Below are 26,700 nucleotides of genomic sequence, written 5' to 3'. Positions count from 1 at the left end.
ATTAATTAGCCTATATTATTTTTTCTTTGCTTCTTTCTTTCTTTTTTTATTAGCCTATTAGGGTTCTTTTGATTAGTGTTGTTATATTTATTGAATTAAATTCATTCATTTAATTATTTATTTATTAGTAAGTGTTATTAGTGTCCTTCTTATAATTATTGAATAGCAAATCATTTATTCTTTTGTTCATTCATTGTCATAATTGCTTAATGTTTTTATTAGTTATCCATATTATTATTCATTTATTTAATTTCAGATTTATTTTGCAAAACACCAAAAAGTTCAAGAATCTAAATATTAATGGTTATTAATTTTTTTAACTATTATTATTATTATTATTACTATTATTATATTTTACTTGCATGAATTCCAGCTGTGGTAAACAATAGGGGATCAAAATTCACAGCCTTTTTTTGCCCACAACATGTTTTAATATGTAAAATAAAACAAAAATACACTTTTTCTAAACATTCGCATACAGTATGCAACAAAGGTTATAAGAAAAATACACAACGCATTACTAGAAAGAAAACAATGGATATATTTTTTTTTCAGCTTCACAGTTCAAATTAGTTTTATATTTTATATTTTATATTTTTATATTTTAACACTTTCCAAAGATCCGAATTTGATCTGAAATAAGAAAAATAAATGCACTTGTAATTCCCAGCACCTCCAATCCTTCAGCCAGCGTCTTAATTAGACAGAGAAAAATCCATGTAATTAATTGACACGTGAGGGTGTCGTTTCCGTTGAAGTATTTCCGAGGTTTTGTGAAGCTAATAGCGGTGCTCGTGATAGTGACTGAAGGGTGGGCGCATTATGGCGAGGTGATGGATGTGCTCTGTTCTCCCAGAGCAGCCCGAACACCAGCGATCTGTCAGCTCTCAAAAGCCATTACTTAAAACATTAGCCTGGCCCCATAGCAGCAGCCACTCAGCCACAGACAGACAGGTAAGCACGATTCTCCTTACGCTGCTCCTCGGGGACGTGTGTGTGTGTGTGTGTGTGTGTGTGTGTGTGTGTGTGTGTGAGCGTTGACTGACAGCACCGCTCGCACCTGAACATCCAGCATGTTATGATATGTGTTACTCCCTCGTCTCGGCTGAACTTCATTCAATGTCATTCAGTTCTATTCAGTTTGATTTAATTTGATTCTACTGGAAAATTTCTGCAAATGTAGATGACGCTAGGCCGTGTAAAAACGCAATTGTCTTTCTGACAGTGTTTCGAGACCACATGGTGTGACGCCAAATCAGATTTCAGACAGTTGTTTAAATTAGTTTTGGGATCATTTGAGGCTCACTGACTTCTTCAATTGTCTTTGTATTGTTTTAGGACTCCTACTTTTTTTTTAATTATAGCAGAAACGTGTTTCGAAATAAGTATTACATTAGCTTTAGACTTAGATTACGACTTTAGCTCATGTTGGTGTATTTTAGAGGAAACGCATGTCTGGTACTAGGCTGCAAGAAGCATTACAAAACCAAAATCTCAGGTTTTACACTGGTATTGCTTTTCCTTTTTTTTTTCATTGGGACTTTCGGTTGCCATATTTTGCTATTAATCTAAACATGACGGTTTATCGTTTTGATTATTTAACTTGGCAAATTTAAATTTCTAAACGTAGTTTTTTTGCTTGTTAGTTTTTGTTATCTTTATGAATTTGTTACTTTTATGACAGGCACAATTTATTTAAATGTACATTTATGCTGTGAAAAGTTGAAAACTATTCAAAGTTTCCAAGTAATTGCTCAGACTATAAAACTAAAAGCTCCCTAGTTAATTTAATGTTTTTCTTTTGTGTTTTTAATTTTTTTTTTTAAATGAGGGTTTTATAGGCGGTTTACTTTTTTCTTTTCTTTTTTTTTATTTTTTATTTTTAATTTTTTTTATTAAGGTGCTTATTTTTAACACTTTGATTGCACAGTGCCTTATTTTGCCTTATTCCCTTCTGAGTAAGTTTCTTTTCTGCCTCACTGTATTTAGTTCAGATGAAAAGGAAAGATATTTCCACTGATACTCATAATCATAATCATAAATGCGATTATTTTTTCATTCCTGGATCAGAACACTGACTCTTTGACCTCTCCGTACATAAATGTAATTTTAGGGTAATTGGTTAATTTTCTTAACAAGTCATCCTAACAAGAACAGTTTACTATAATCCTTGCATTCGTCTTACTTGTTTTACTCATTTATCATTCCTCCAGTCTTCAGTGTCACATTATCTTTCAGAAAGCATTCATATACTGATTTGAACATTTCTTGTTAAGAGCAGTGAAAGCAGTCGTGCTGCTTAATGTTATGTTTTCAGTAAAACCTTGTCATTTTTTTTTTTTTACCCCCATATTATTTTAGATTTGCAAAACTGTACAAATGTGCAGGTATATGATCACAGACAAACATAAAACACGCTGAGAATCGGATGATGTCCTCTGGTATAGGAAATGGAGAACGGCACGCTCTACGTGTCTGAGTATCTTCAGGGCTTTACTTTGATGTGTTATTAGTCTGTGAAAGTGCATTAGAGCAACGGGACAGTGAGTCTCAGCAAGTAATACATAGTAATCAGAGCAGTGGATAACCCAGGAGGAGGTTTCTGAAATTAGTCTCATAATCTCCACTTGACACACACACACACACACACAAATATATTAAGATCTTGTAAAAAATGTAGCAATCACCACAGGGAACAACATAAACAAAAGCAAAAATGATAAGAGAGAAACAATATGTTCCTATCTGATATCATTTTTTTTCAACCGATTTCTGCATCTCTACTTTAACACGCTTTCATAATCTATTGTAGGCGCTACATTGCAGAGATCGTATGAATCTGAGTCTGAAAAGGGTTTGTTCCTCCTAAAATTAAAATTACGTCACTTTTACGACTTTCATTCCTCTATGAAAATCAATGCAATTAAAGACAATGGAGTGCAAAACAACATTAGACCCCATTGACTTTTACTGTATGAAAGAAAAGTAAATAAACAAACAAACACTTGACAATTTTTCAGTGTATCTTCTTTTGTCTGTATAAAAATGGAAGTCATTTAGGTTTTGATCGGCGAGGGTCAGGAAATATTGAGATAAATGTTATTTTTGGGTGAACTTTCCCTTTAAAGCATGTACTCTGGTTCGAGACGTGTTATATGGTAGAGTAGGACGTGAGGAATAGGGGTCACCTGCTAAGTGCTATTAAGGACATGTACATGAGGAAAATTTGTCTATAGAGAATAAAATTTCCTGTTGGGAGGAAGGAGACTAGGCGTTGACCCTCCCTGTGAAATTGTCAGAGATGATAGCGGCGCGTGGCGAAACCATTTAAGGTTAAATCTAGCATACAAAATCCACTTTCATTTGTAATGCTGCTGCTTTCCTGCACCAGCGCAAAAGCAAGTCATTTTGAATTAATCTTTTCTGCTTCCCCTCTCTCCTGCATTCTCAATCTCACACACACACACACACACACACACACACACTCTCTTCTCCTCCATCTGTTTGTGTGTGTGTGCGTGTGTGTGTGTGCGTGTGTGTGAGAGAATATGAATCACAGAAACACAACTCTAAATAACCCAGAAAGTCATCTGGCCATTTATGGATTCCTTACTCTGTGGTGCATCATGGGAATTCTCTGTTTGCGGCACATCCTGTCAAGGTTCAATTACTTCATTATATGAAATATATTTTAATCTCAGATATATTGTGTTTTTTAATGCTGAGAGTGATGCACTTTTTAACACTTCTTAAACTTAACTTTTCCTTTTTTTCTTTTTTTTTTTTTTTTTTTTTTTTTTTTGGAGTAAAATTTTCTTTATGCATTTATTCAAGAGTGTCAGTATTTGGAAGAACCTTGGCACTAGAATTATTCATTGTAATTATTAATGACTATTACTCTATTCTTTTATCCTTCCTTATTTCTCATTCTGATTGAAGAAAATTAATTTCCATTAGAGACAGAATATAATTTTTTTAATATTATCTTAAAACTATTAGTTAGTATTGTTTGTTTTTTTACACAAACTCAGGAGCTGAGTTTGAAACTAATTTTATAATATTATATTATAACATAATTACAATATCAGAGAGGTAAAACTGTTTTGAAAGAGGTTTTGTGACCCTAAATATAATGTTTCAGTAAAATGCATATCAATTAATATTATTGTATAATAACAATATTTTTATTATATTATAAATAGTTTTTAAAATAAGTACAAATGTATGTGTTATAAGATTATTAGATTAATACATAATTATAAAATCAGTACCTGGAATTATTGCAGGATTATATCTCTGTATTAGCAGAATGAAGAGTGGGTTTTCAGGCTTTGGTTGGCATAAATCAAGATGGTATTTTTCCACTGGTTGACATCCTAAGTTTATAAAAGCTTTTTTTCTGACCTTGAACACCTATTACATAATTTGACATGGACACTTTTGTTTCTGAGGTTTATTGTAACTCTTTATACTTTACTTACTTTTCAATTTGAACTAAGATTTAAAATCAAGTTTTTTTTTTCACTCAGACATTTTCATTTCTGTGGAGAAAAACTCTGGTTGTCAAGCAAAATGTAACGCATCAATATGCTGTTCGTTCCTTTCAAGTTGCATTTCAGAAAAGCTTAAAAGTGCATGATGCAACTGTGCATGAAATGTCTGTTAACTATACCACGTCAGCTGCTTATGTATCAGCTTATGCATGCGCTCAGTACATTTGCGCCGGGCTTTGTTTAGCCCACAGCCTCTCGTGTATCTTGTATTTCAGGAGGTTTCAATATATGAAGCATTTCATGCCCTTAGTGTCTGAACCGGGGCTCATTCGCTGGCAGGTACTCCAGAGCCTGTCTTCACGCTGTTGAAAATGAACTTTAGACTGTGCTCTGTTTAAAAAAGTGTAATCGGGCAACATGACTTGAATGGAAAGCAATTTGGAGGAGGGTAATTGAAGGGAAGTGATAAGCTCGGCTGTCTCAGGATTCATTGCTTAAATTTCATTAGGCAGTTTTTTTTTTTTATTTTTTTTTTGGAAGGCTCTTCCAGTGTGAAATTGCTAAAGTGTTTATCACGAGTGCCTTTGTAGATTATTCGCTTCTCTTTAACCAAGCACCTTGTGAATTCTCCTTTACCTCGCTTTACGTTCCTCCTTTCTTTTAAAGGATGAATGAAATATTCATGTTTCTGGAGAACACTGACTCTCGTTCTCTTTTTAGAAATCAAATGAAGGCACTCAAGTAATCTCTTATGTTCAAGTTAATTAAAATGATGATAGTTGCGCCAGCAATTAACAGAGATATTCCTAAAAGATCTAGTTTTGATTGCATCTATTATTTAGTCCGTTGCCGTAGCTGGCCTGTTTACAACTGACCAGAATTGAAAGGAAAGTTGTCCTTTCTTGGCCCTCATTTCCATGTTTTAACCTCAGGGCGCTGATGAACTAACCAAGACACTGAGTAATATATCAGGATCAAGGACCTAATAAGAAGTAAGTCCATCCTTTGCCTTAAGGACAGCTTTAGTCTTCTTTGTATCATACAAGCACTGAGCTGTGCTCTGAGATATTGAGTCATTAATCAATAAGAAAAGTTAGTTCTTTCAGGGATAAAGTCTTTCTTACACGTTACGCTCCAGAACTTTCTGTGAAAGCTCACTGATATTTAAATCTTGTGATGAACTCTTCTCACAGATGGCGATGACTCGTTTCCTCAAAAGTTATAAACTACATTTATGACACTATACTTTCTCCTTGGCCTAAAGTTGTCGTAGTTTCCATTCAGCACAACACTTCTTGTAGTTTGTGTTCACAATAAAAGTTTGTTCATCTTCTGTGAATTCTGAAAATGCAAAAAAAAAAAGGGAAGGCATTCTATTGTACCTTTTGTGGATACGTGGGTATTATCATCCTAAAATATGGGAATGTTATGTGAAAGTGGTGTTTGCACAACAGGGTGCACCTGGTCTTATAAAACGCGCTCATATTCCTTAGGCGTTTTAAGAGCATGCACAGCAATCTTTGGATCTAATCACTGTCGTGAGATGGTTGCTCGTACCATTACAGATCCCCCGCCATGTTTTACAAGCTGACAGCAGACGTTGTGGGTTGAAGCATCCGCAGGATTTCTCCAGATGTAAACCCTGCAGGAAATAGCGTGGAAGATGATTCCTAATGCAATATAACTTTTCTTGAACTGATATTAGACTCAAGATGCCTTCAAACTGCAGCCGGGGCTGCTGTGGTACTGATATCATTTCTGATGTAATTCAGTTGTCATCCTGTAGAATGTCTTGGTATGTTCTTGGTAGGTGTTTCACAGACGCACATTGTGCATGTTTTGGCATATGGCAATGTAATTGCTGACATATCGATTCCACCAAAACATACAAATCATTTGGCTTGGCGATAAATGAAGAACAGCAAAAAACGTGGTCATTTTTTATTACAATCCATGGATACAAGTTGCCACCAGTTGCACTGTATGACAAGAGAGACCATCATTCTTTGGTATTTTTTTGGTCTAAAATATTAAAGTGCAATGGAAAATTAGACTGCAGAATGCCATGATTGCTTGGCATGTAGCACTCCAGAGTAAAAAGCTGTTTTTGATGAATATAGGTAGAAGGTTTTGGTAACACTTTATTTCAATAGTCATTAGAGTATTAGTTGCCTGTCTGCTTAATATTTTCTAGAACTTTATCTTGATAGGTTCACAACATACGGACTATCCAAAATTTGCAAGTATATGTCAACTTATTCTACTAACCCTAAATCTAAAACTAATCTAGTTAGTAAACATGTAGTTGAAAGTTAGCAGAAAGTGGATTTTTTAAAATAAGGTGTAACCAAAGTTTAATAATCATTATAATTGCTTGGAAAAAACACAAATCACACCAATAACAGTAGCATTACAGCATTCTTTTGCAAATCTATTGCAGTCTTTCAAGAAATGTTCAATGGAAATACTGTGAGGTGAGAGGAAAAAATATATATTTCTCCTCCCAGCTCGGTTTTTAAATCACAATGCCCCCAAAGGTAGGTGATCATGTCTTAATCGACAGTCCAAGGTCCATTACTGCAACTCCTTTAAGTTGATTTAAGAAGTGCTTTTTTTTCTCTACTGAAAAATAAATATACTGAAAACTATCTTTTCATACTAGGTATACTATTTATGTACCTACTGGTATACTTAAAGTATGCTAAATTGGAAAAACTTATTGTGTGAGTGATGCATTTTAATTGTCCGGAAGTAGTGCTGAAGTCCATCTAAATATATACAAAGTACATTTGACTGTGGTAAAGTGGAATTATTGCAAGTATACTTCAGGTAGTAACTTTTTTGCATTTAAAGATTTACATTTTTCAAAGACCGTACAATCGTTATTAATAGTGACATTAAAACACATTTTAAGCTTAATATTGATTTTCAAATCAGTAAGTCTCATACGATATGTCATAGATTTGGACTATACTTGTTATCAAATAAATGCATTTTAATTATATTACTTTTTACTAGGTTTAACTCTAGGTCCGAAAGTAAAGTCATTTTTTGTTCTGTAATATATTTTTAGCATTCCCCTGAATGAAATAACACAAGTCAAAGTGACAGGGGAATCCAGGCTCAAATGTACACTTTGCTGTTTGCTCTTCATTTCAATTTTAATCATATTGTTCAGAGCATGGTACAAACCCCGAAAAAATTATACAAATCCAGCCCAAACATCAATGATTGCATTGTGTATTCAAAATGTTTACACGGGCAAATAAAGCTTCAGCCTTCTATCGGAGAAGCCAGTATAGCGTTATCTAGATATGATTGCTTCTGGTTTACCTGTCACCAAACAGATGAGAGTGAGATGAAACCAGGCTGTATTTATCAGGAAGCAAAGAGCCCGGCGGCAGGTTAAAGTGGCAACGGCAGATACTGTAACCTGTAAGTAGCCCTGTCAATGGCCCGCTCCGATGGACATGCGCATATTGATCTCCAACTTTCGGTTAAATGCTCCTTGAGGGGGTCTCATGATAGCAGCTCCTGTCTTTTTCCTTCGCCTCTCTCTCTGTTCTCTCCATCACGTTGCATCCGCAAATCAATGCGGCACTGTAACACACCACAGGCCGTCTTTAAAACAGCGCCTCAGATTTCCAGTGTGGAGACAGTGGCAGAACAGCGCTTCGTTTCTCCTCGGCTGAATTATTTGTGTCCTCAACCACTAAATCATATTGATTAAAGCTTGTCACGGATTTGAAATGAGGTCCTGTGGGGTCACTTGCAGCAGAAATGGCAGTTTATTGGATTACAGGCTTAATTTGATTTTGAGCGACGAGCGTGCATTATAATGGCAGCCTCCCTGGAGAGCACTCTTCTTTACCTGACTCTTGAACCCTCCTACCACTTCACCCAAAAGAACAAAACGCACGTTTAAACACACTTGACATTGCAGAAAAACCAACATTTTCTGAAATGTGAAGCCTCTTATTTCTCTTGGAGAGATACTAGGGCGTATTTTATTTTCTTTGTGTGTTTTTATTTGAAATATGTTAAAGGGGTCATCAGATGCCCATTTTCAATGAGTTGATATGATTTTTTTAGGGTATTAAAAAAATGTCTATAAAATCCATTTAAAAATGTGCATGACACTTTAAATGCTAATGATCTCTACTTACCCCGCCCCTTTCTGACAAGCAGACTGTAAACAAGTTTCAGCTGTGAAACTGGATAACTAGCACATTATTAGAAAGGTGATTTGCAAAGAAAAAAAGACCTTATCCTCGCTGTAGATGAAGCTGGATAACAAATGATTTGGGCGAACATGGATGCATTTAGGCAGACTGGCGCACTCTCTTTAAAAATGTTTTGGTACGACAGCCTTGTCAATCGACTGTCATGGGAGGGGTCTTTGCAGAATTACGTCATCCCTACAGGAATCTCAGAACAGCCTGATTTCAGAAAGTTGATTTAAAAAATAGGAATTAATACAAAAACAACTATGTGTGAATTTTTATTATTGTAGGATGAATGTGTACACACACTTCCAACACGCATTTATGTTCAAAAAACTGAACATAAGTGAATTTTGCATCAATGCAACTGTATTGATCTTTTAAACAAAGGTAATGATAGTGCACAAAAAATATTCAATAGTCCACTACTAACAATAAGTGACTTTGCAACTAGCAGTCATTAAAGTATAAGTGTCTGCTTAATATCTTCTAAGACTTTTTGATTGGTCCACTACATAATCTTAAAAGTATATGTCGACTTATTCTACTAACCCTAAACCTACCCTATACTCTGAGAGTTAGTAGACATTTGACATGTAGTTACAAAATGACTTCTAGTTGGTAGAATGTCTAAAGTGGACTATCAACATAAAGTGTAACCAAAAAAAGGAAATAGTTTTCCCTCGGAAATTGCTATTGACTTCCACACACAAAGAAACAGCTTTTTTATTTATTTACAGTTTAGATATTGGTAATTTATTTTTCTATTATTGAATTATGTGTGTAAGGGTTATAAAAGGTAAATAAACTTTGTGTACTGGATTTACATACAAAATTGACTGGGCTAAAAATAGATAGATGAGCCTAATAAACATGCACTGTATATTTTTTATTTATATATTTTTAAGTTGTCCATGAAACATTATCATCTGTCTAAATTTCACATTTTAATTCAGGGGTATTTGACAAGTCTTTGTAAACCTTTATTTTTTTTTTTTTTTTTTTTTTTTTTTTTAAGACACAGCGTTATTTTTAATTAATCATATTTTGAAATTAATTCTAATAATAAACACTGGTCGAGGAAACAACTTGAGTCCTTCTAGTAAAACACACATACAAATAAACAACATATTATACTGATAGTAAATAATAAAAATTAATTTCTTTTCGATCACCATATTATTTATTTAAACCGATTCATGATGTTACAAACAATGAAATAATACATGAAGTGTATGGCGTGCATGCAACCCTTTCCAATCTGTCTTCCTGCTGCAGACGTAGCTAGCTCAGGTGTCTAATGGCATGGTATAGATTCAGGTCTGCAAAACAGGAAAAATAAATAAAGAATAGGAGTAGGAGAAATCATTTGGAGAAGAGCAGCACAGCTTCAGTTTATTATTCTGGCCTAAAATCTCATTAAGTGTGACATTGAGGATTAGTTCAGAGGGAAAGGAGTAGAGAGAGAAGTCTCCCACAAATAGCTGTGAGGAGCGACGCGCTGGCTTTTGTTTGCCATCATTAATTCTGCGCTGAAGTGGCTAAGAGGAAGGCCCCGAATCACTGATCAGAGGAGGCCCCCCGAATATGACAGCGGGACAGGTGCCCTCTCTTCCTCTCGCTCTCTTCTCACACGCTCACTTTTCCTCTCTGCGTCTTGCTGCGTCTGTGTTCTTCCCTCTCGCCTTCTCGGCTCTTAATTGGGGTGATTGGGCGGCGGGGCCATCTGCGATGCTGACAAAGGGAAGCCTGCTTTGATTTATGGAGCCTCAGGCCACATTAGTTTCAAGATTTCCACAGTAAATATCAGCGCTCAGCAGCGGAGTTGGCTCAACAAAATCTGCATTGCTCAGGAAGAGAACTGTGGGTTCCTCCTTGGGAATAGCATTGAGATGATCTTGGACTTTCACCGTTGCATTTTGGGGTGCCGTGGTTTTGTAGCATTTTTCATATTTGTGCAATGTTAGTAGTACTGCTTCATGGCTGCTCGATTCTGCTGCTGAGTGTCTGACATAAATGTCAACTGACAAGAACTAATTTAAGTCCATTTCACAACTTAAAGAGCCCTTTTAAGGGGTCATAACATGATAAATCACATTGGCTTTGATCTATTGACATAGATAGATAGGTCTTCATATCAATAAACCATTCAAAACATCCTTCTCATTATAGACGAAGAGTCTCTAAAAACAGCTCACTTTGGTATTGTGGGCAGTGGAGTTGCAAGAGATTCTGGGCCCATTTCACAGAATTCGCTATAGACCATTTTGAAGTAGATGTCACAGTTACGTCACCTGCAGCTGCACACGCATTTTGGCAGAAAAACAAGTAACAAGTGGAGGGAAATGGATAAAATCCATGGAATATAAGTAAAAAAATGTTCTGGCTTTGGCAGTCGGAATGAGAATGCCAATCAATTTTTTTTTTTATAGAATACTGTCGTCAAAGATGACATTTTGAAGCTAAACGCAGACATTTAAATGGATAGACTACAGATGAAAAGCGCTATGATTACTCTTCTTTAAGCAATAGGTCTACTACACACACACAATAAGTCTGGTCTCCTATTGAGTCTAGTTTTTCTCAAGGTTTTTTTTTTTTCTCCTCCATTCTGTCACGGATGGGGTTTTGGTTCCTTGCCGCTGTCGCCTCTGGCTCGCTTAGTTGGGGACACTTAATTTCTGGAAATGATTGACTATTCATTTAACAAAAATTAAGTGTTTAATCTTGTTATTATACAGTACTATCACTCTATTCTCCTATTTGATACTGTTCAGTGCTTTGACACAATCTGCATAGTTAAAAGTGCTATATTAAAAGTGATTGGTCGATTGATTGTACTTTTTGATACTGTATATATGGGACAGTCACCGTATCAAATACTATTTAAACGTACTACGACCAACATTTTGCATAAAATTTATCTCACAATTCTGACAAGATTATATCTTCTAGTTTGGACTTTAATAACTCTCAATTCAACTCAACAACAGCAAGTCTGTCAACTCGCAGAACAAAAAGCCAAGTCAGGCATATAAACTTGTGATTCTGAGCCGAGGGGAACAGAGAGAACGATGAGTTGTTTTTTCCTTATCAGAACTGTGAGATATAATCCCAGAAATGAAAATACAAACTCAAATGTACCTTTTTTTGTTTTGTTCTTTTATTCCACTGCCTCCATAGACTGCTTTGTCATTATAATCACTGACGCTGTCTACAGTGGACAGAGTACAGATGCCTGTTCAATTTGTGACTTTGTCCATGCGCTTGAGCTACTCTTGAAAACAGGACAAATGGAAGAGTCAAAGAGTGTTCACTTTGATGTGTCTAGTTTAAACGGCTCATTTACGTCTCTGTATAGATTTAAAATGGACCTCTGCACCAGGAATAAGTCAGTGGTTTACTTTTAACGGTGTCGCGGATCGAGTCGGAGAATTATTTGTTCGTACAATTGTCTAGAGATTGTAACCAATCATAACAGTCATACATACCGTAATGAATATATATTGCTGTGTGTGCAGCAGTGTAGCTATTATGCTGTTAAATGACTGCATTCGCCCAGTCACTGTTTGGGATTGAAAAACTTACACAACTTTACAATAGCCTTTATACAGTAGACAGTTTTAGTTGCACTTCTATGGGCAAGTGCCCTTTTTTGTTTTCGCATTTGGCGAATTTCACCTTTAACGACCAAAAGATGGCAAGAAAACAAATACATGTCTTAGCACAGTTAATATGAACACAAGCCTACGAAGCCCAAGATAATTTGTCAAATATGAATCAACGGACAGCAGCTTTTAATGCTTTTAAATGCTCAATACTCAATTAAAAATAATTATAGTCAAGTGACTTGAAACCTGAAAACGATTTTCCTCACACAGCATGTGTGAAAACACGTTTCTTCACTTTACTAGACTTGTGCTTAAATGAAACAAAACACCATTTCTAGACCTGACGGTTTTTTTTCTCAATGGTGCCTTTTTACACGATTTATGCTGCACTTGAATAGTTACCCAATGAAAATCCACATATATCCTATAGCTGAACATTAAATGCTGTTAAACTGTAAAACAATGATCATATTCTGCTGCCATTGTTTTCAGGTGAGTTCCTGTGATGCCAAAACAGACATGCATTTTAATATTCTCATTTGGCTCTTTAATAATTACATTCGCAGCAAATGCAGGAAATGCATTTAACACTGGGCATCTAATGCAGAACGCTTTTCTGTACACTTCTGTTGCAATACCTACTTGACTGTATCAGGCGAGTCCATGGGCATTGTTACAAATACACAGTGACTGCTATACACAACGAGCGTGACAGCCTGCTTTAATGGTGCGTCTAACACACTTCTTATGACACCATTAGGCAGTTCTAGTGCATGGTCACAGCCTGATATTCCATGGCTGCTTAGCAGCTGTCCAACTCTTGCAGCAAGCGTGCCTCTGCCCCAGCGGCCCATCCTGAAGCACAGTGCTTAGTTATGCCGCTAATGGGCCCGTGCAATGCCTCACACTCCTACAAACCAAACGCACGCAGCAGGCGGCGAGGAAAGGGGGGGGGTGGCAAAGCCTGCGAGTGCTTTGTTAGCAGAAGTGGATTTAGTTGAAATCCATCTTCATTTTTGCCTTTCCTTTTCATTTCTCTCAGGACGGCCGCAGCATGAGGTGCCTTGTTTAAGTGTCTAGGTTGTGGATGGCAGTGAATTGCTGAGGAGGAAGAAGATATGCAGCGTTTTATCTCATCTCCCAGGCTGTAAACGTTGTTTGGGAGGTTGTTAAAGTGAGGCACCGGAATGATCCGCTGAACATTTTTATGGCATATTGTTTTGCGCGGTGGAGGTTTCGGCCTCGACTTAGCGGTTTTATTGATAAGGACTGTGTTTTCTCTGGGACGTTTATCTCAGGCGGATGTGTTTTTGTAATTCTCCCCTCACTTCGTGTTTAGTGTGTTTCTGTAGTCTCAAGGTAAGTGGTAAAATGTGCTCTCAGGGTCACAGTTGAGACCATTTTTCCTCGACTCTGGGTTTTATCTACTCCCCCTGCTCATTCTCTTACTACCGTTATTTTACAAAAGCTATTATAAGAATGGTCATTAATGGTTGACCTTTAGTCCACCTGCTGTTTCGTATGCTAGCTGTGTCAAAGAGATAATACGACTATGAAAGAAAGTTACCTCACACAGCAAGAGTACTTACTCTCCACAATGCAGACATCAAGATTTTTTGGAGTGTATACATACATACATACATACATACATACATACATATATATATATATATATATATATATATATATATATATATATATATATATATATATATAGTGTATTGTTTTATGTTAAATGTATTCTCTCTCTCTCTCTCTCTCTCTCTCTCTCTCTCTCTCTCTCTCTCTCTCTCTCTCTCTCTCTCTCTTTCAATCTGTGATAAATTCTTCTTTTTTGATCTCGATCATTTCTCTTTTAAGGAAACCTCCCTGAAGCCAAGGCCGATTATGATTTTAAAAAGCTAATTTAAATGTTCCCTTTTAAATGGTCCGGTTTTAAGGACATCGACACCTACAGAAATGCTGGGAACAAGAACATTGTAATGTTTCACTTAGTAAGTAAACAGCCTTGGCGACGTAATCAATGTGTCAATAATATGCTAGCTAACACTGTAGTTGACTTATTGATGCATATTAATACCTTAATTAGTGCAAATTAACATTCAGATAGAAACACAAATGTGTGGCAATAACATAATTGCATTTTCAGAATTACCCTGCGTAATTATTCCATTTAATCTGCTATCATTAATTAGGACCAAATGCAGCTCTGGCTTATGTTAGGCAAGCAGGGTCTGATTCTTGCCGTTAGTTGGTACTGCAGTGCAGTCAGAGAGCATGTATTTCAAGGTTAAATACAGTCAGTGGTGTTAAACTGCTCACTACATTGTTAGCTCTCCATGTTGCAGTGTGTAATTTTCCGTTAGACTTTGGCATGCCTGAGACTGTTCATTATTCTAAATAACATTATTTGGCAAGTTGCTGACTTTAATTTGGATTTTTTTGATATACTATACTATATAGTGTGAAAATGATTTATTATATATCATATTACAATATTTTATTAATATGTTTCGTGCTGTCAAATGATTAATTGTCATTAATCGCAGCCAAAATAAAAGTTTCTTTAATATAGTTCTACATTTATTATGTATTATATTATGCATCATTTTTTATTATGTATAAATACAAAACGTGCATGTAAGAAAAATAAGTTATTTTATATATTAAATATTTTATATATAATATAAAATATACAAATGTATAAACGTAAATATTTTCAAATATAGACTGTATGTGTGCGTATTTATATATACACATAATAAATATACACAATAAACAGATTTAAAAACATCTTTTTGCACACTACCCGTGCTGATGAACAGCATGTCCTGAATCCCGTTTTGTTGGAATGAACAACGTTTGCATGTGTGAAAAGCCCTTTAATATTTATAATGTTTGATGTTGTTCAGCTTGCTTTTGGGATTAGGAATGTAACCAATATGATCTGATCTGTCAGCCTTGAAGTTCTTAAAGCAGGCGGACTCATTAAGACTCACACCAGGCACACAGATTGGTGTACACATGCTGCTCTTGCTGACCTGATGCAGCGCAGTGCCTGGGGGAGCCCAGCTGTTTGTGCCTGGCTGGCCGGCTGTCGGTGGGTGAGGTGGGAAGGGCTTGGCCGTGACTCCCCCCTGAATGTGTTTACCAGATGCACTGTTGCCTCAGGTGAGCACTGCAGCTGGCTCCGTAAAGCTCCAGTAGTCGGGCTGGATCCAAGCCCGTCATGGCAAGACAGACTGGACAGACCGAGGCTTGCGTTCAGACATTCGCTATGTGTGCCGGCTTTATGCCCAGGAGAACTGTCTCCTGGCCAGTGTTTCGCTGTTTGTGATGTCCACGTGTGAGCTTTTTAAGGTTGCCAAAGGTGGACAGATACAGACTAGCCATAGGCAAAGAGTTAGACACTGTTTGTTTTTCGGTTTGCCAAGTGCAAGTCTCAGGATTTACCTTTTAACTTTTAAATGGCTGTTTAAAAATTCTAACACTTACGAATATCTGCATTGCTTTATTCTGATTGGTCAATTGCAGTATTCTGCCATCAGATGTTTTGGTATCATGACCTTTAAACTGCATGCTTGAGTTTAAAAAATCTCTTTGTAGTAAAATAATTCAAACTCTATTTCATGTCAATTATCAAATAAACTTTCAGGGTGATATAAGATCCTTATTAGAGCTTAGTGTATAAAGTTTTTATTTCTATAGCACCTTTTAAAACCGTGTTTACAAAGTGAATTACAGAAAACATACTAAATGTGTATCATAAAATACATTTTAATAAAAAAAGAAATATAAGAGAAGCCGAAAATAAAGCACATAAACAATAAAAATAAATTATTAAATAAAATAATACAAACCAGTTAAATTGATTTAAAATTTAGTATTAGTTATTATTATTATTATTATTATTATTAATATTATTATTATTATCATTATTATTAACCTTTGTAGTAATAGTAGTTTTAATACAAATATGGTGACTATATATTAACTGAATGTTACATAATCCAGGACACATATTAAAATGTTTTTACAAGTGTTTTATTGCATTACACTATAATACATTGGATGATGAATACATAAACATGAAAACATGTTTTTCCCTCAATATTTTGCTAAAACAAGCACTATAAAGATCCATTTATCAATGCAAGTGCCCTCCCAGTCGGTCAGGCTGCACTGAACTTCACACAAATAGCTCCTTGAAACTTGCTCAGCCTTGGAATGTTTGTATTGCCCCTTCAGCAATTAGCCATTAATAAATAATAACTCTGTCTTTAATCATGCTCCCAGAGCGCAAAACATATTACTCTCTTTTAGTACAGGGCAAGGCCTCTTACTCCACACATGAGGAAGAGTAATGATGCCTAATTTCATTGGAAACATATTTGAACTCTCTTCCAGGGGCTCTTTATCACTAGCGTGGGTGCTTGTCAGGTGCCTGTTGAGTTGTGCGTTTTTATTCATTCATTTTTTAAACAAATGTTTAATCTGAGTTCTGAACACAAGCAGAACACTATTGTGCAATTCCCAAGTTTTTAAGTTAAACTTCTCTTAATTTGCATTTTGAACCACTCTTCAAGTCAGATATTGATTACCTTTCAGGTTCGCCACATGAAATTCTTAAGTGAGCCACGTGGCCCTGCTCCCACCCAGCTCTGTGTTTAAAATGGATCCGCATCGCCCTCGCTCTCACGCATGCTGTGAGGCAATTCTGTCCGAAGGGTCGGGCAGATTGGTAGCGAGACCTTATTTTCTAACTATCGATCCCAGGGGTAGCCCTCGAGATGCAAAAACCACCGCAAGACGGATCTGCTGTCAGGTCTTACAGTAGAAATCAGGCAATCAATGTCACGGCGCTCCGCCAGGCCCTGTATGGACCTAATTCCACTCATCTGCACTAAATGGAGAGAACCCAGTGGTTCATCAATCATCAATTCAAGGAGCACTGGCTGGTTAATAGTCTGCTCTTTACTCAAAGAATAGTCACCGGCATTATCAGGGAAGGCCGGTGGAGATCCCCTCCCTGACCGCACGAAGTGGCGAGTTTGATCGTTGTATTCTTTTTCTCATTCGCCACGCTCCGTTCCATTTCCCAGACGGCTCCTGTCAGCTAACACGTTGCAAATTGAAGCTTGCGGGCTCGATCGATTATCTTTTTTTCCCCTCCTCATTCTAATCCATTTGATCTGTCTGTTGAGTAGGAGACTACATGATTGTGTGGGGGTGAGGGGTCAATATCTCCCGAATCAAGAGTAATATCCACTTAATTCCTTTTTCCTGTCAAGCAGCACTGGATGAAATGCTCACTTGCTTTGCATTATGCGTCTTCTGTAGCTCTTTAAGGTTAAGACGGCTCAATAACATTCTCTCTTCATCTTGCTTCCTTTAGGTTTCAAGTGCCCACGGTTCTATCCCGGGGAAGTCGGAGCTGCTCAAATCAGGGAGCCCCAAGTCGACACTAAAGCATATATGGACAGAAAGCAGTAAGGACTTGTCCATCAGTCGACTTCTATCACAGACTCTCCATGGGAAGGAAAACGCAACAGCCCTGGACCTGCACTATGACACTCCGGAGCCTTACTCAGAGCAGGATCTGTGGGACTGGCTGAGAAATACCACGGACCTGCAGGACTCCAGGCCTCGAGCCAAACGGCGGCCGATGGTCAAGACAGGCAAGTTCAAGAAGATGTTCGGCTGGGGAGATTTCCACTCTAACATCAAAACAGTCAAGCTCAACCTCCTGATTACCGGAAAGATCGTCGACCACGGCAACGGCACCTTCAGCGTCTTCTTCCGCCATAACTCCACGGGCCAGGGCAACGTGTCCGTCAGTCTGGTCCCGCCCAGCAAAATTGTGGAGTTTGACTTGACGGCCCAGCAGTCTGTCATTGACTCCAAGGACTCCAAGTCCTTCAACTGCCGCATTGAGTACGAGAAGGTGGAAAGGGGCTCCAAGAACACACTCTGCAACTTCGACCCGTCCAAGACATGTTACCAGGAGCAGACGCAAAGCCACGTATCCTGGCTCTGCTCGAAGCCCTTCAAAGTCATTTGCATTTACATCTCCTTCTACAGCACCGACTACAAGTTGGTGCAGAAAGTCTGCCCAGATTATAACTACCACAGCGATACTCCTTACTTCCCTTCCGGCTGAAGGTAGCCGCTGATGTCACCAACAAAAAGGACAACGAGAGGGACAGGATGGAGCTCTCTCCCCATCCACAACAAATATATGTTCCCCGAACTGCCCATACCATGCGCTCACGGCCCGGATCTATTAAATCGACTTTGCAAGAGAAGAATTTGGCTATTTGCACAAGACCACACAAAACTTTCTTTTGAGGGTATAACCTAATGCTTTTGTTTGCTCAGTTGGTATCTTTTAAGTTAAAGCACATCTTATTGTTAATTTATTGTTTATATTGTTTAAGGTTCTTTTAGAATATTATTTTACCACTGTAGTGTTTCCTGTATGACCATGTAAACTTTCAATTGTCTTGTAATGTTCCGTTTTAATTTAGAATTGTGCAAGTGTTTGATTTTCAGGATATTGGTTCAATTAGTTGATTTGTACAAGTATGTACATGGTTATTAGAACTGCCAAAAGGCTACAAAGGTGTAGATACAGTAGGACTTTTTTCGTTTAGCTGGTAGCTCGCCTCAGAAGTGAAGTCGCAGGAGAATTATTCGCGATCAGAATCTCAATGTTCCCTCCACCTACAAACTTTTGAACAGCCCTGGAGTCCCCAAACGTTCTTGAGTTATTCCTCCCAGCCCAAAGATGAGGAGAATGGCTTTGTTCTGCTGGTTATGAGCAGGCCTTAACTACAGGCATGTTTTCTACCTATTATAAAGAAGCTGTACTGTAATAATTGCGGATTGTTTGACGCGAGCTGCGTCCTATAGTTTAATAAGATCCAGGAAAGGTTGGAGGGCTTGCTCATTGTCACTTATAATACACTGTAATGTAATGAATTCTATATCTAGAGCCTAATTTGTATGAATGGTTTGTATTGTACATAGTTGATCCTGATGGAGCTGCTTCTGTATATGCCTTCACTCATTGTCTGTTAACCCCACTCTCTCTCTCACTCTCTCTCTCTCTCTCTCTCTCAACTCCCAATCCCATATATGCTTGTTCTCGGTTCTTTGGACAAAGAAACTGATGTTGCTGATGTAGATGTGAACTCCATGAAATCCATGCTCTTGTACAGGGGCTGTAAAACTGTCAAAATATATATTAGAAGTACTTATCATCTGTATGATCATGTTTACTTTCAGGGGGAACAAGGGGATGGAGATGTACAAATGAATAAAATACTGAAAGTTTTATCAGGTGGAGTCTTTGATATTGTTTGTTTCTCAAAATGTGATATGAAAGTCTTTTCTTTTTCTTTTCTTGTTAAGCATCAGAGAAGGAACAGACAATGGTATTGAAATCTAAATTATATTTAAGCCTGCATTTAAAACTATACATCAATTTTAATCTATTTTTTTTATTATCGCTAAAAAAAAACACTCCCCACTTCCCAGCTGGAGCAGGGAGATCTGTCTCAGCGGCAGAAAATGGGATGGGTTGAGACTAGCAGACCGATAGTGTCTGTTTCACTGCTACAGAACACTCCAATGCAGCAGTTAGGATCAGAGGTCTGCTTTAAAGTGATTAGGGCCTCCGGCGGGAACAATCCGAAGAGTTTAGCAGGCTCGGAACTTATCAGTAATTAAATAGGGTGCTAGGTTTGTGTCTTCATCACCTGTCTACAGGGGTTTTGCAGACAGACTCATTTTAGAGCTGTCTGAAGTTGTCTTAAATGAGGTTGTGTGAACTCTATCTATCTATCTATCTATCTGTCTGTCTGTCTATCATTTTAAAGAATATTAAGCATTACAGCAATATTTCGGTGCATCAAATCCATACATTTTTGATATTTTTAAAATGCTTTATGATTGTTAGGCCTTCAAAACAGCTTTGCTATGATTGAAAACTTTTAAACTAGAGTTCGCTAAAAAACAGTGAAATCAAAAAAAAAAAAAAAAATCCATTATGTTATGTGAAGATTTTTTTTTTTTCATTATATATTTTGCATGTTGCCGGTTCCCTAAAACCTATTAAATGATAATGTTCTTAATCAACTTGTTTGGTCCACTGGTAGCTCCCCTCCTGCACAGGAATGAGAGACAGAACAGCATTTCTCCCTCTGGTGGGTAAGAACGCTCCGATCTCTATAACACAACCCGCGGCAGAATCATAATTAAGTGACAGGATAAACAAACGCAGTATTTATTCAATTACGACGCCCGCACCCCACGCTCTCTTTCGGCTCAGCCCGTTCCCGTCACACGGAGGGCCCTGACTATCACGTGTATTTAATTCAGATGTTGCTCGATACAGATTATGCGCTAAACACCTTCGTGATAAATAGCTTTAATACCTCCAGATCAGATTTAGTAGCTTTCTTTCCCTGCTTAGCACTTCACAGCCGTCCCGAGGGGGACAAAGCATGCCTTAAAGTCAGGGAAATTCCGAACAATGGGTTTTGGTCTCCTGCCCAACATTAAGTCATCCCAGCCGATCCCATCCCACTCCGAGCTCTGCTTTTGCCTCTGCAGAATTTCTGTTTTAATCAGAAGCGGAATGGAAAAGGACCCTGTGTGCCTCTGGGATATTTTTCCATTAACCATTCTGACACATGACTGACTGTGGGGGATTATTGGTTTTTGAAGAACTATTAACAGCTGTACATTTGCATTTTAATACAGTTCTCCTCCACTACTAATGCAATTTTGGTTCGCAGCTTTGTTGCCGCCTTGTTCCTGGAGCAATTCAGGGTAACAGCAAAAAAGCCCTCCGGCTTTAATCATTTTAATTGCCATGAAAAATTTGTTTTCATTAATCACTCCTGAATCTCTGCTACTGTGAGAGCGAACGCGCCATTACTGCTCCTCCTTAAAATTGTTACTCATCATTTCCTGAAAGTTTGCCACAGCGGTGGGCACGTCCCCCCCCCGCGCTATTAAATGACTAGAAAAGGGGGCGTTTCGGGACAGCGCTGGAATTTCAAAATAGCCATTGCGCTTTTTGTTTATTAAATGTGTGGAAAAAAACATAAAATACGGCCTATTAGGATAGAAGAATATCTAGCATTAAATACAACTAATAGTCTCCTTTTGTCTTCATTTTTTGAGCTTTTAAAGATAAAACATTTTTGAGCACAATTTATGAGTCTCTGCACTCCTAATGACAAATCAAAACACATTTCATGGCTGTAAACACATTCAGAGTTCTCTACCAAAATGCGTTCCCCGGCTTTCATTGAAGCACTGCTGGTCACCCGTGTGAACTTTCGGTGCATTTACAGCTTATTCAGATGTAACATTTCCTTTGATTTTTACGAAGAAGGTGAGGGAGCGGCCCAGGCTGGGTCTGTGGAGAGATGGTAACCTTTGCTAAAGCACCTCCATTACCATTTCTGCATGCTGTCTGGATTCATCTCCCTCTCCAGCAGCCAGAAGGTTAGCACGCCACATTAGGCATTATGCATGAAGGTGTCATTTGAGACACAATACAACATTTTCCTGCATTTTCAAACATTTCCAGCTTTGTTTCAGCCGCTTTCTGCTTCTTTGGAGTTTTTGCTACAACTATAAAAGTTTATTACTATAAAAGACAATGTCACGGAGCCGGGATTTAGATTTTTCTACATATTTAAATAGTTCACCTGCACACACTGATTAGTTTAAAGTAGAATATTAATGTCATATCATTTACAAACAATTTAATGTCTGTCTTTTTAAATTTAGAAACGCTATTCCTTGTACTAAAATGGTAATTAATTTAAATTTGGTTTAGAAATGACTTGCTCTGCACTTTATGACGTGACAGAGTTTAATGTCTTCCCCATATAAACATCCAGGCCTATCTCATATACTTGGCTGTTAATGGTTCTAAGAAAGAGAGAAGAAACATTTAATAACATAGCTGGATTTATTTTGTGGTCATAAGAGGGGTAATATACATTTTTAATAAAACTTTAGTCCAAAAAAAGACCTATTAGAAGTGAACAAAAGGAGATGTGCTCAAACAGTACATTCAAATCGACAATAAAGAGGTTAAAAGGCAGCATAAACAAAAAGAAGCATGTTTTTCATCTCTGGAAGGATAAGGGATCTTTAAAAATGGTTTAGCTTCTGTAGGGCAGGTAGCCTAAATATACTGCTAAAAAGGGGGGTGTCTAATTAGCTTGCGCTGTATTATAAGGTCGTAATAAACTAAATTAATTGCAGAGTTCAAGGAAAGCAAGATATTTGGATTTTACATGTTGTATTTTACTCATTTGTAACCGAACACAACCTTTACACCGTGTAACTGTAAATAACAGAGGCTAGCTTCTATTAACTTCTTTCTTCCGACGTCTGTCTCATACGTCCGAATTGAAAATGTGACGTTGTATGAATAAATAATGAACGTTTAAAATCATAATCGCAGCTTCTCAACTTTTAAACCAATTTTCTTGGAGGTCTTGAGTACCCCAGAAATAGTCTAGCGGAAGTTCTAAAGCAGCTTACATAGTTTACGGCACCGGGAAAAGTTTGTTAAAGCGCTTCAGATAATTTTACCGTGCTTACCAAATGAAAGTGTTTAAAGTTTTATTAGTCTACACACATCAGCAACCTGTAAAGCAAATCCGTTCTGAAGGAAGATTTTGAGCACTTGAATAGAGCGTGGACATTGTTTTCAAGGATTTACTGATCCCTTATGCAGAAATTAACCATGTGCCTGTTTGCCACATGGCTGCACTTGTCTTTTTCTCAGCTGGTTCTCTGGATTAGAGGTAATGAAGTGGTCCAAAGGGGAAAAGACTACTTCACTCTAAACCACAGTGTGATGAAGAAAAGTAACACTGTAAAGTACATTTTTTTGCTGTATCTGTCCTAAACAGCAGCACATTTCTGAAAGTATATCAGACACAGTGCAATAAATGGCCTGTAAACCTTTATTAATTAATGTCCGAACAACACGCATTTCATTATCAAAAATATCATCAGGGCACACATTGCCTAAATGTTATTTACAATGTTTGCCTTGTTAAACATATAGCTTTTATTGTATTATATGCACGTTATATAGTCGCTAAACTTTAACAGTATCTGTTTTCACGTTGGTTTAGATTTCCAAGCTACTTTTTCCAGCAAATATGACAAATATGAGTTTTCTTCTTCTGCTAAATGCTGCTGCTTGTAAATGTGTTTTTGACTCAGTGACAGTTGAGTCCAATTAAAGTGTTTATAGTTCAGTTTGTTGCATTTGTAGTACATCTCGCCTGGTTCAATGTTTTCGCCCTTGTCGAGATGCATTGTTTTTGTGCCAAATAAATACTGCTCTGATTGTATCAGTTTATATTTTAAAAGATGCACCCTTAATTAGCCGCGGCATCGTCAAATGCATATTCTCCGTAGCAGTTTGGTAGCGTAACTAATTAATTGAAAAGAAGCAAAACGTGACTGCACCCGGGTTTATCAAACTTAACTAAAACTGCGAATGTTTAAAACAAGAAACTTCGAAGTTACGTCTACGTTCTCAAACGAAGACCTTCAAAACGATCCTTGATGATATAATAATAAAGTTAAGTGTTACTTGACCTATAATTCCATCTGAGAGAGTAAAGGGCTGCCTTACAGTTGAGCTGTGTCTGAATAATATATAGAGTATGATGATGTATTGCAATTGGAATGTGTGTGTGTGTGTGTGTGTGTGTGTGTGTGTGTGTGTGTGTGTGTGTGTGTGCGTGCGACATAGAGAGAGAAAGAGAAATACCGAGCAGTTATCATCATTCACCCTCACCGTAAGTAAACATAAATATTAATGAAAAAACATCACTCAACAAAGCCCTTTTGTACCTGGGCTTGTCAAGTTTGTCACTGATAAACAAAAGCAAGGTGAGTCTGGCATTGAGATGTATCGGGGATAGGTAAAGAAAGGAAGAGAGAGAGGGGTGTGCAATGTAGTGTGGGTATAAAAGCAGTGTTTGGATTTGCGGCACCATCCTAAACCCACCCTTAATAAGATTAATGTAGCCCCCAGCTATGCTGTTCCGCCTGGCAGAGGATCAATCGAAAAAAGGCAAGAGCATATTAAAAGGATTATAGATTAGCAATTAGATGTCTTTTAACTGGGGGAAAAAGATACTCGGTGAGGTGAAATGTGGCTCTGTATTTTTCACCTTTGTCTAAGTAAGCAGTTAAAAGGTAAAAGAGGCGATGCTGATGGAAACAAGGCGGAGATTGGCTTGGAAAGATGATGAAGAGAGGGAATGACCACGTTTCCTGGTTGTCTGACTGTCATGTGATCTGTCAAGAAGACGTTCCAATCATTAACAGCCGAGTCAGACTGAATCAATGCCGGGCTGAAGATGCGTATGTGTTTCAGCTGCTGTTAAAATATTAGTAACATCTGTCTCACCGTATATTCATTTCTAAGAGAATACGCCTTTGGAGACATTACGATTAAATCGAATTTGCGAATGGGATTTTATAGCCATAAGAAACGTTTAAGTTCATGTTTGCTTCCATGTTTCAAATAGATATAATACAATGTTCTAAACTAAAAAAAAATTAAAAATCGCATTTCCAAACAGGTTTTTATTCATTTTTTGATGCAAATGCAGTTCAGTAGAAGTCAACAGGAAGAAGCAGCCATTATGAAATTATAAAAAATAATATTAATAATAATAATAAATAAATAAATATAAACTGATTTGACAGCCGGTGAAATCATCAAAATGCACTTATTTTGTGTGTTTGTGATTTTATTTTCCATTAAATATTTCACCTTTCATGTTGTAAATGCCCCATTTTATTTATTTATGTCTTTACTATTATTATTTTTTTTAGATATGTGATTGTTAGCAGTTATTGTGGTTCACTTCACTGCTCACTGTTTGATATACTGTAGGTGGCAGCTGAAAGCCTGCAATTTAATCTGAAATGGAGGGTATTGTTTTTGATATTAAGAGCACCGCAAATGCTTTGTTTCACCAAAGCGTCATCAATACTCTAAATGACATTACGGATAACAATTTTAGCATCTTATTTATGTGTCAGATAATGAGGAATTTTAAATACGGACATATATTTTCAACTTAGTTAATAATAATATTTTAATGCGTATTTGTATGTTTATTTTATTTTTTTTAGATTAATAGAAAAGCAAGAAAGGTTTTGAGGAGTTCAAGTCAGAATAATAACTAAGCAATATCTCTCAATTTCAATTAGTCCAATTACAAACTCATAAATACCCTAATACCCCTCCTGGTAACGTCATTTTGATAAATAGAAAGTATTCATAAATATATCTGCAAGCGGTAATATTTGTGTAATATATTTAAAGAGACTAATTAACGATATTACAGACTAATAAAAAATACATTGCAGGAACAACGACTGTATTCTTTCCCTTTTGGCAAAACATCATTCAGAGTAATAAACCATGGTCATTCAGTACAACACATATATAATGTAATTACGTAAAAATGAATTGTGAAAAAGTAATTGCGACCTGATTAATATCTATTAATCTCTGACTAAATTTGTAATGACTCTCACTTGTCTTGCAGGCAATGCAGTTGTGTATTTGCATGATCTTAAAAGTTCTCTAGGATTTGTAAATTCAAAGAAGTTCCAGATTTAAATAATGACCCGTCCTGCATGGTCACTGTCGCAACATCAGAGCTGTCCTCGCTTTCCGTCTATGAATACACACGGACAAACGTGGAAGTGGTAGTTATTTATTGTGCAAGTGCGTTTCAGTAATCATGGATAACGATTACACTTTGCAAATTATGGAAAGTGTACCGCATCTGCCGTTAGAAGTTCCGGTCGCTATAGAAACAGTCAGCATTCGGAGACGAGCGCCTAGGACTGCGCATTGGCTGATCGTCCCTTTTTATAACGCTATTTCAACAAAAGAAACAACGGTTATTGCACAGTTGTTGTCAGATTTCATTGGTGATTTCAAATATGAAATGTAATGGTAAGCTTAGTGAACGGTTTGGGAGAATTTTACGTTTGCCAATGCAAAGAGATAGGAGCTGCGCTTGGATGCCTGGCGTTTCAAAGATGGCCGCCGAGTGACATGACTTGTCTTAAAGATACTTTGGTAATAATCATGTACAGGTGATCAGGTGATTAAATAGATTCACACGAGTTTCGCTTCCATGAGAATGATTTTTCCTAAAATGCGAAAACTTACATGCTGCGGCGTTAAACTTATTAGTATTTTAGGGCTGGACCGTGATCTATGCCTGACAAGATTATTTATAAACTCTCATCACACTAAATGACATTCGTACGAAATGTATCAAAGTCATT

At 37.1% G+C, this 26,700-nt stretch overlaps 1 protein-coding gene across 2 annotated transcripts in view; it reads left to right on the top strand.

Annotated features, from left to right (window-relative positions):
• Positions 1-19,663, top strand: part of nxph1 (neurexophilin 1) — a 32,903-nt gene extending 13,240 nt beyond the window's left edge. For both annotated transcript variants that reach the window (XM_043218235.1, XM_043218236.1), the window contains exon 2: positions 17,723-19,663. In XM_043218235.1, coding sequence (XP_043074170.1) covers positions 17,723-18,487 — 765 coding nt within the window. In that variant the 3' untranslated portion in view covers positions 18,488-19,663. The remainder of the gene's footprint in view (positions 1-17,722) is intronic.
• Positions 19,664-26,700: the final 7,037 nt, after the last annotated feature.

Source organism: Puntigrus tetrazona, chromosome 19 (genome assembly GCF_018831695.1).
Source record: "Puntigrus tetrazona isolate hp1 chromosome 19, ASM1883169v1, whole genome shotgun sequence".
NCBI lineage: Eukaryota > Metazoa > Chordata > Actinopteri > Cypriniformes > Cyprinidae > Puntigrus > Puntigrus tetrazona.
This window is presented reverse-complemented; position numbering and strand designations above follow the sequence as displayed.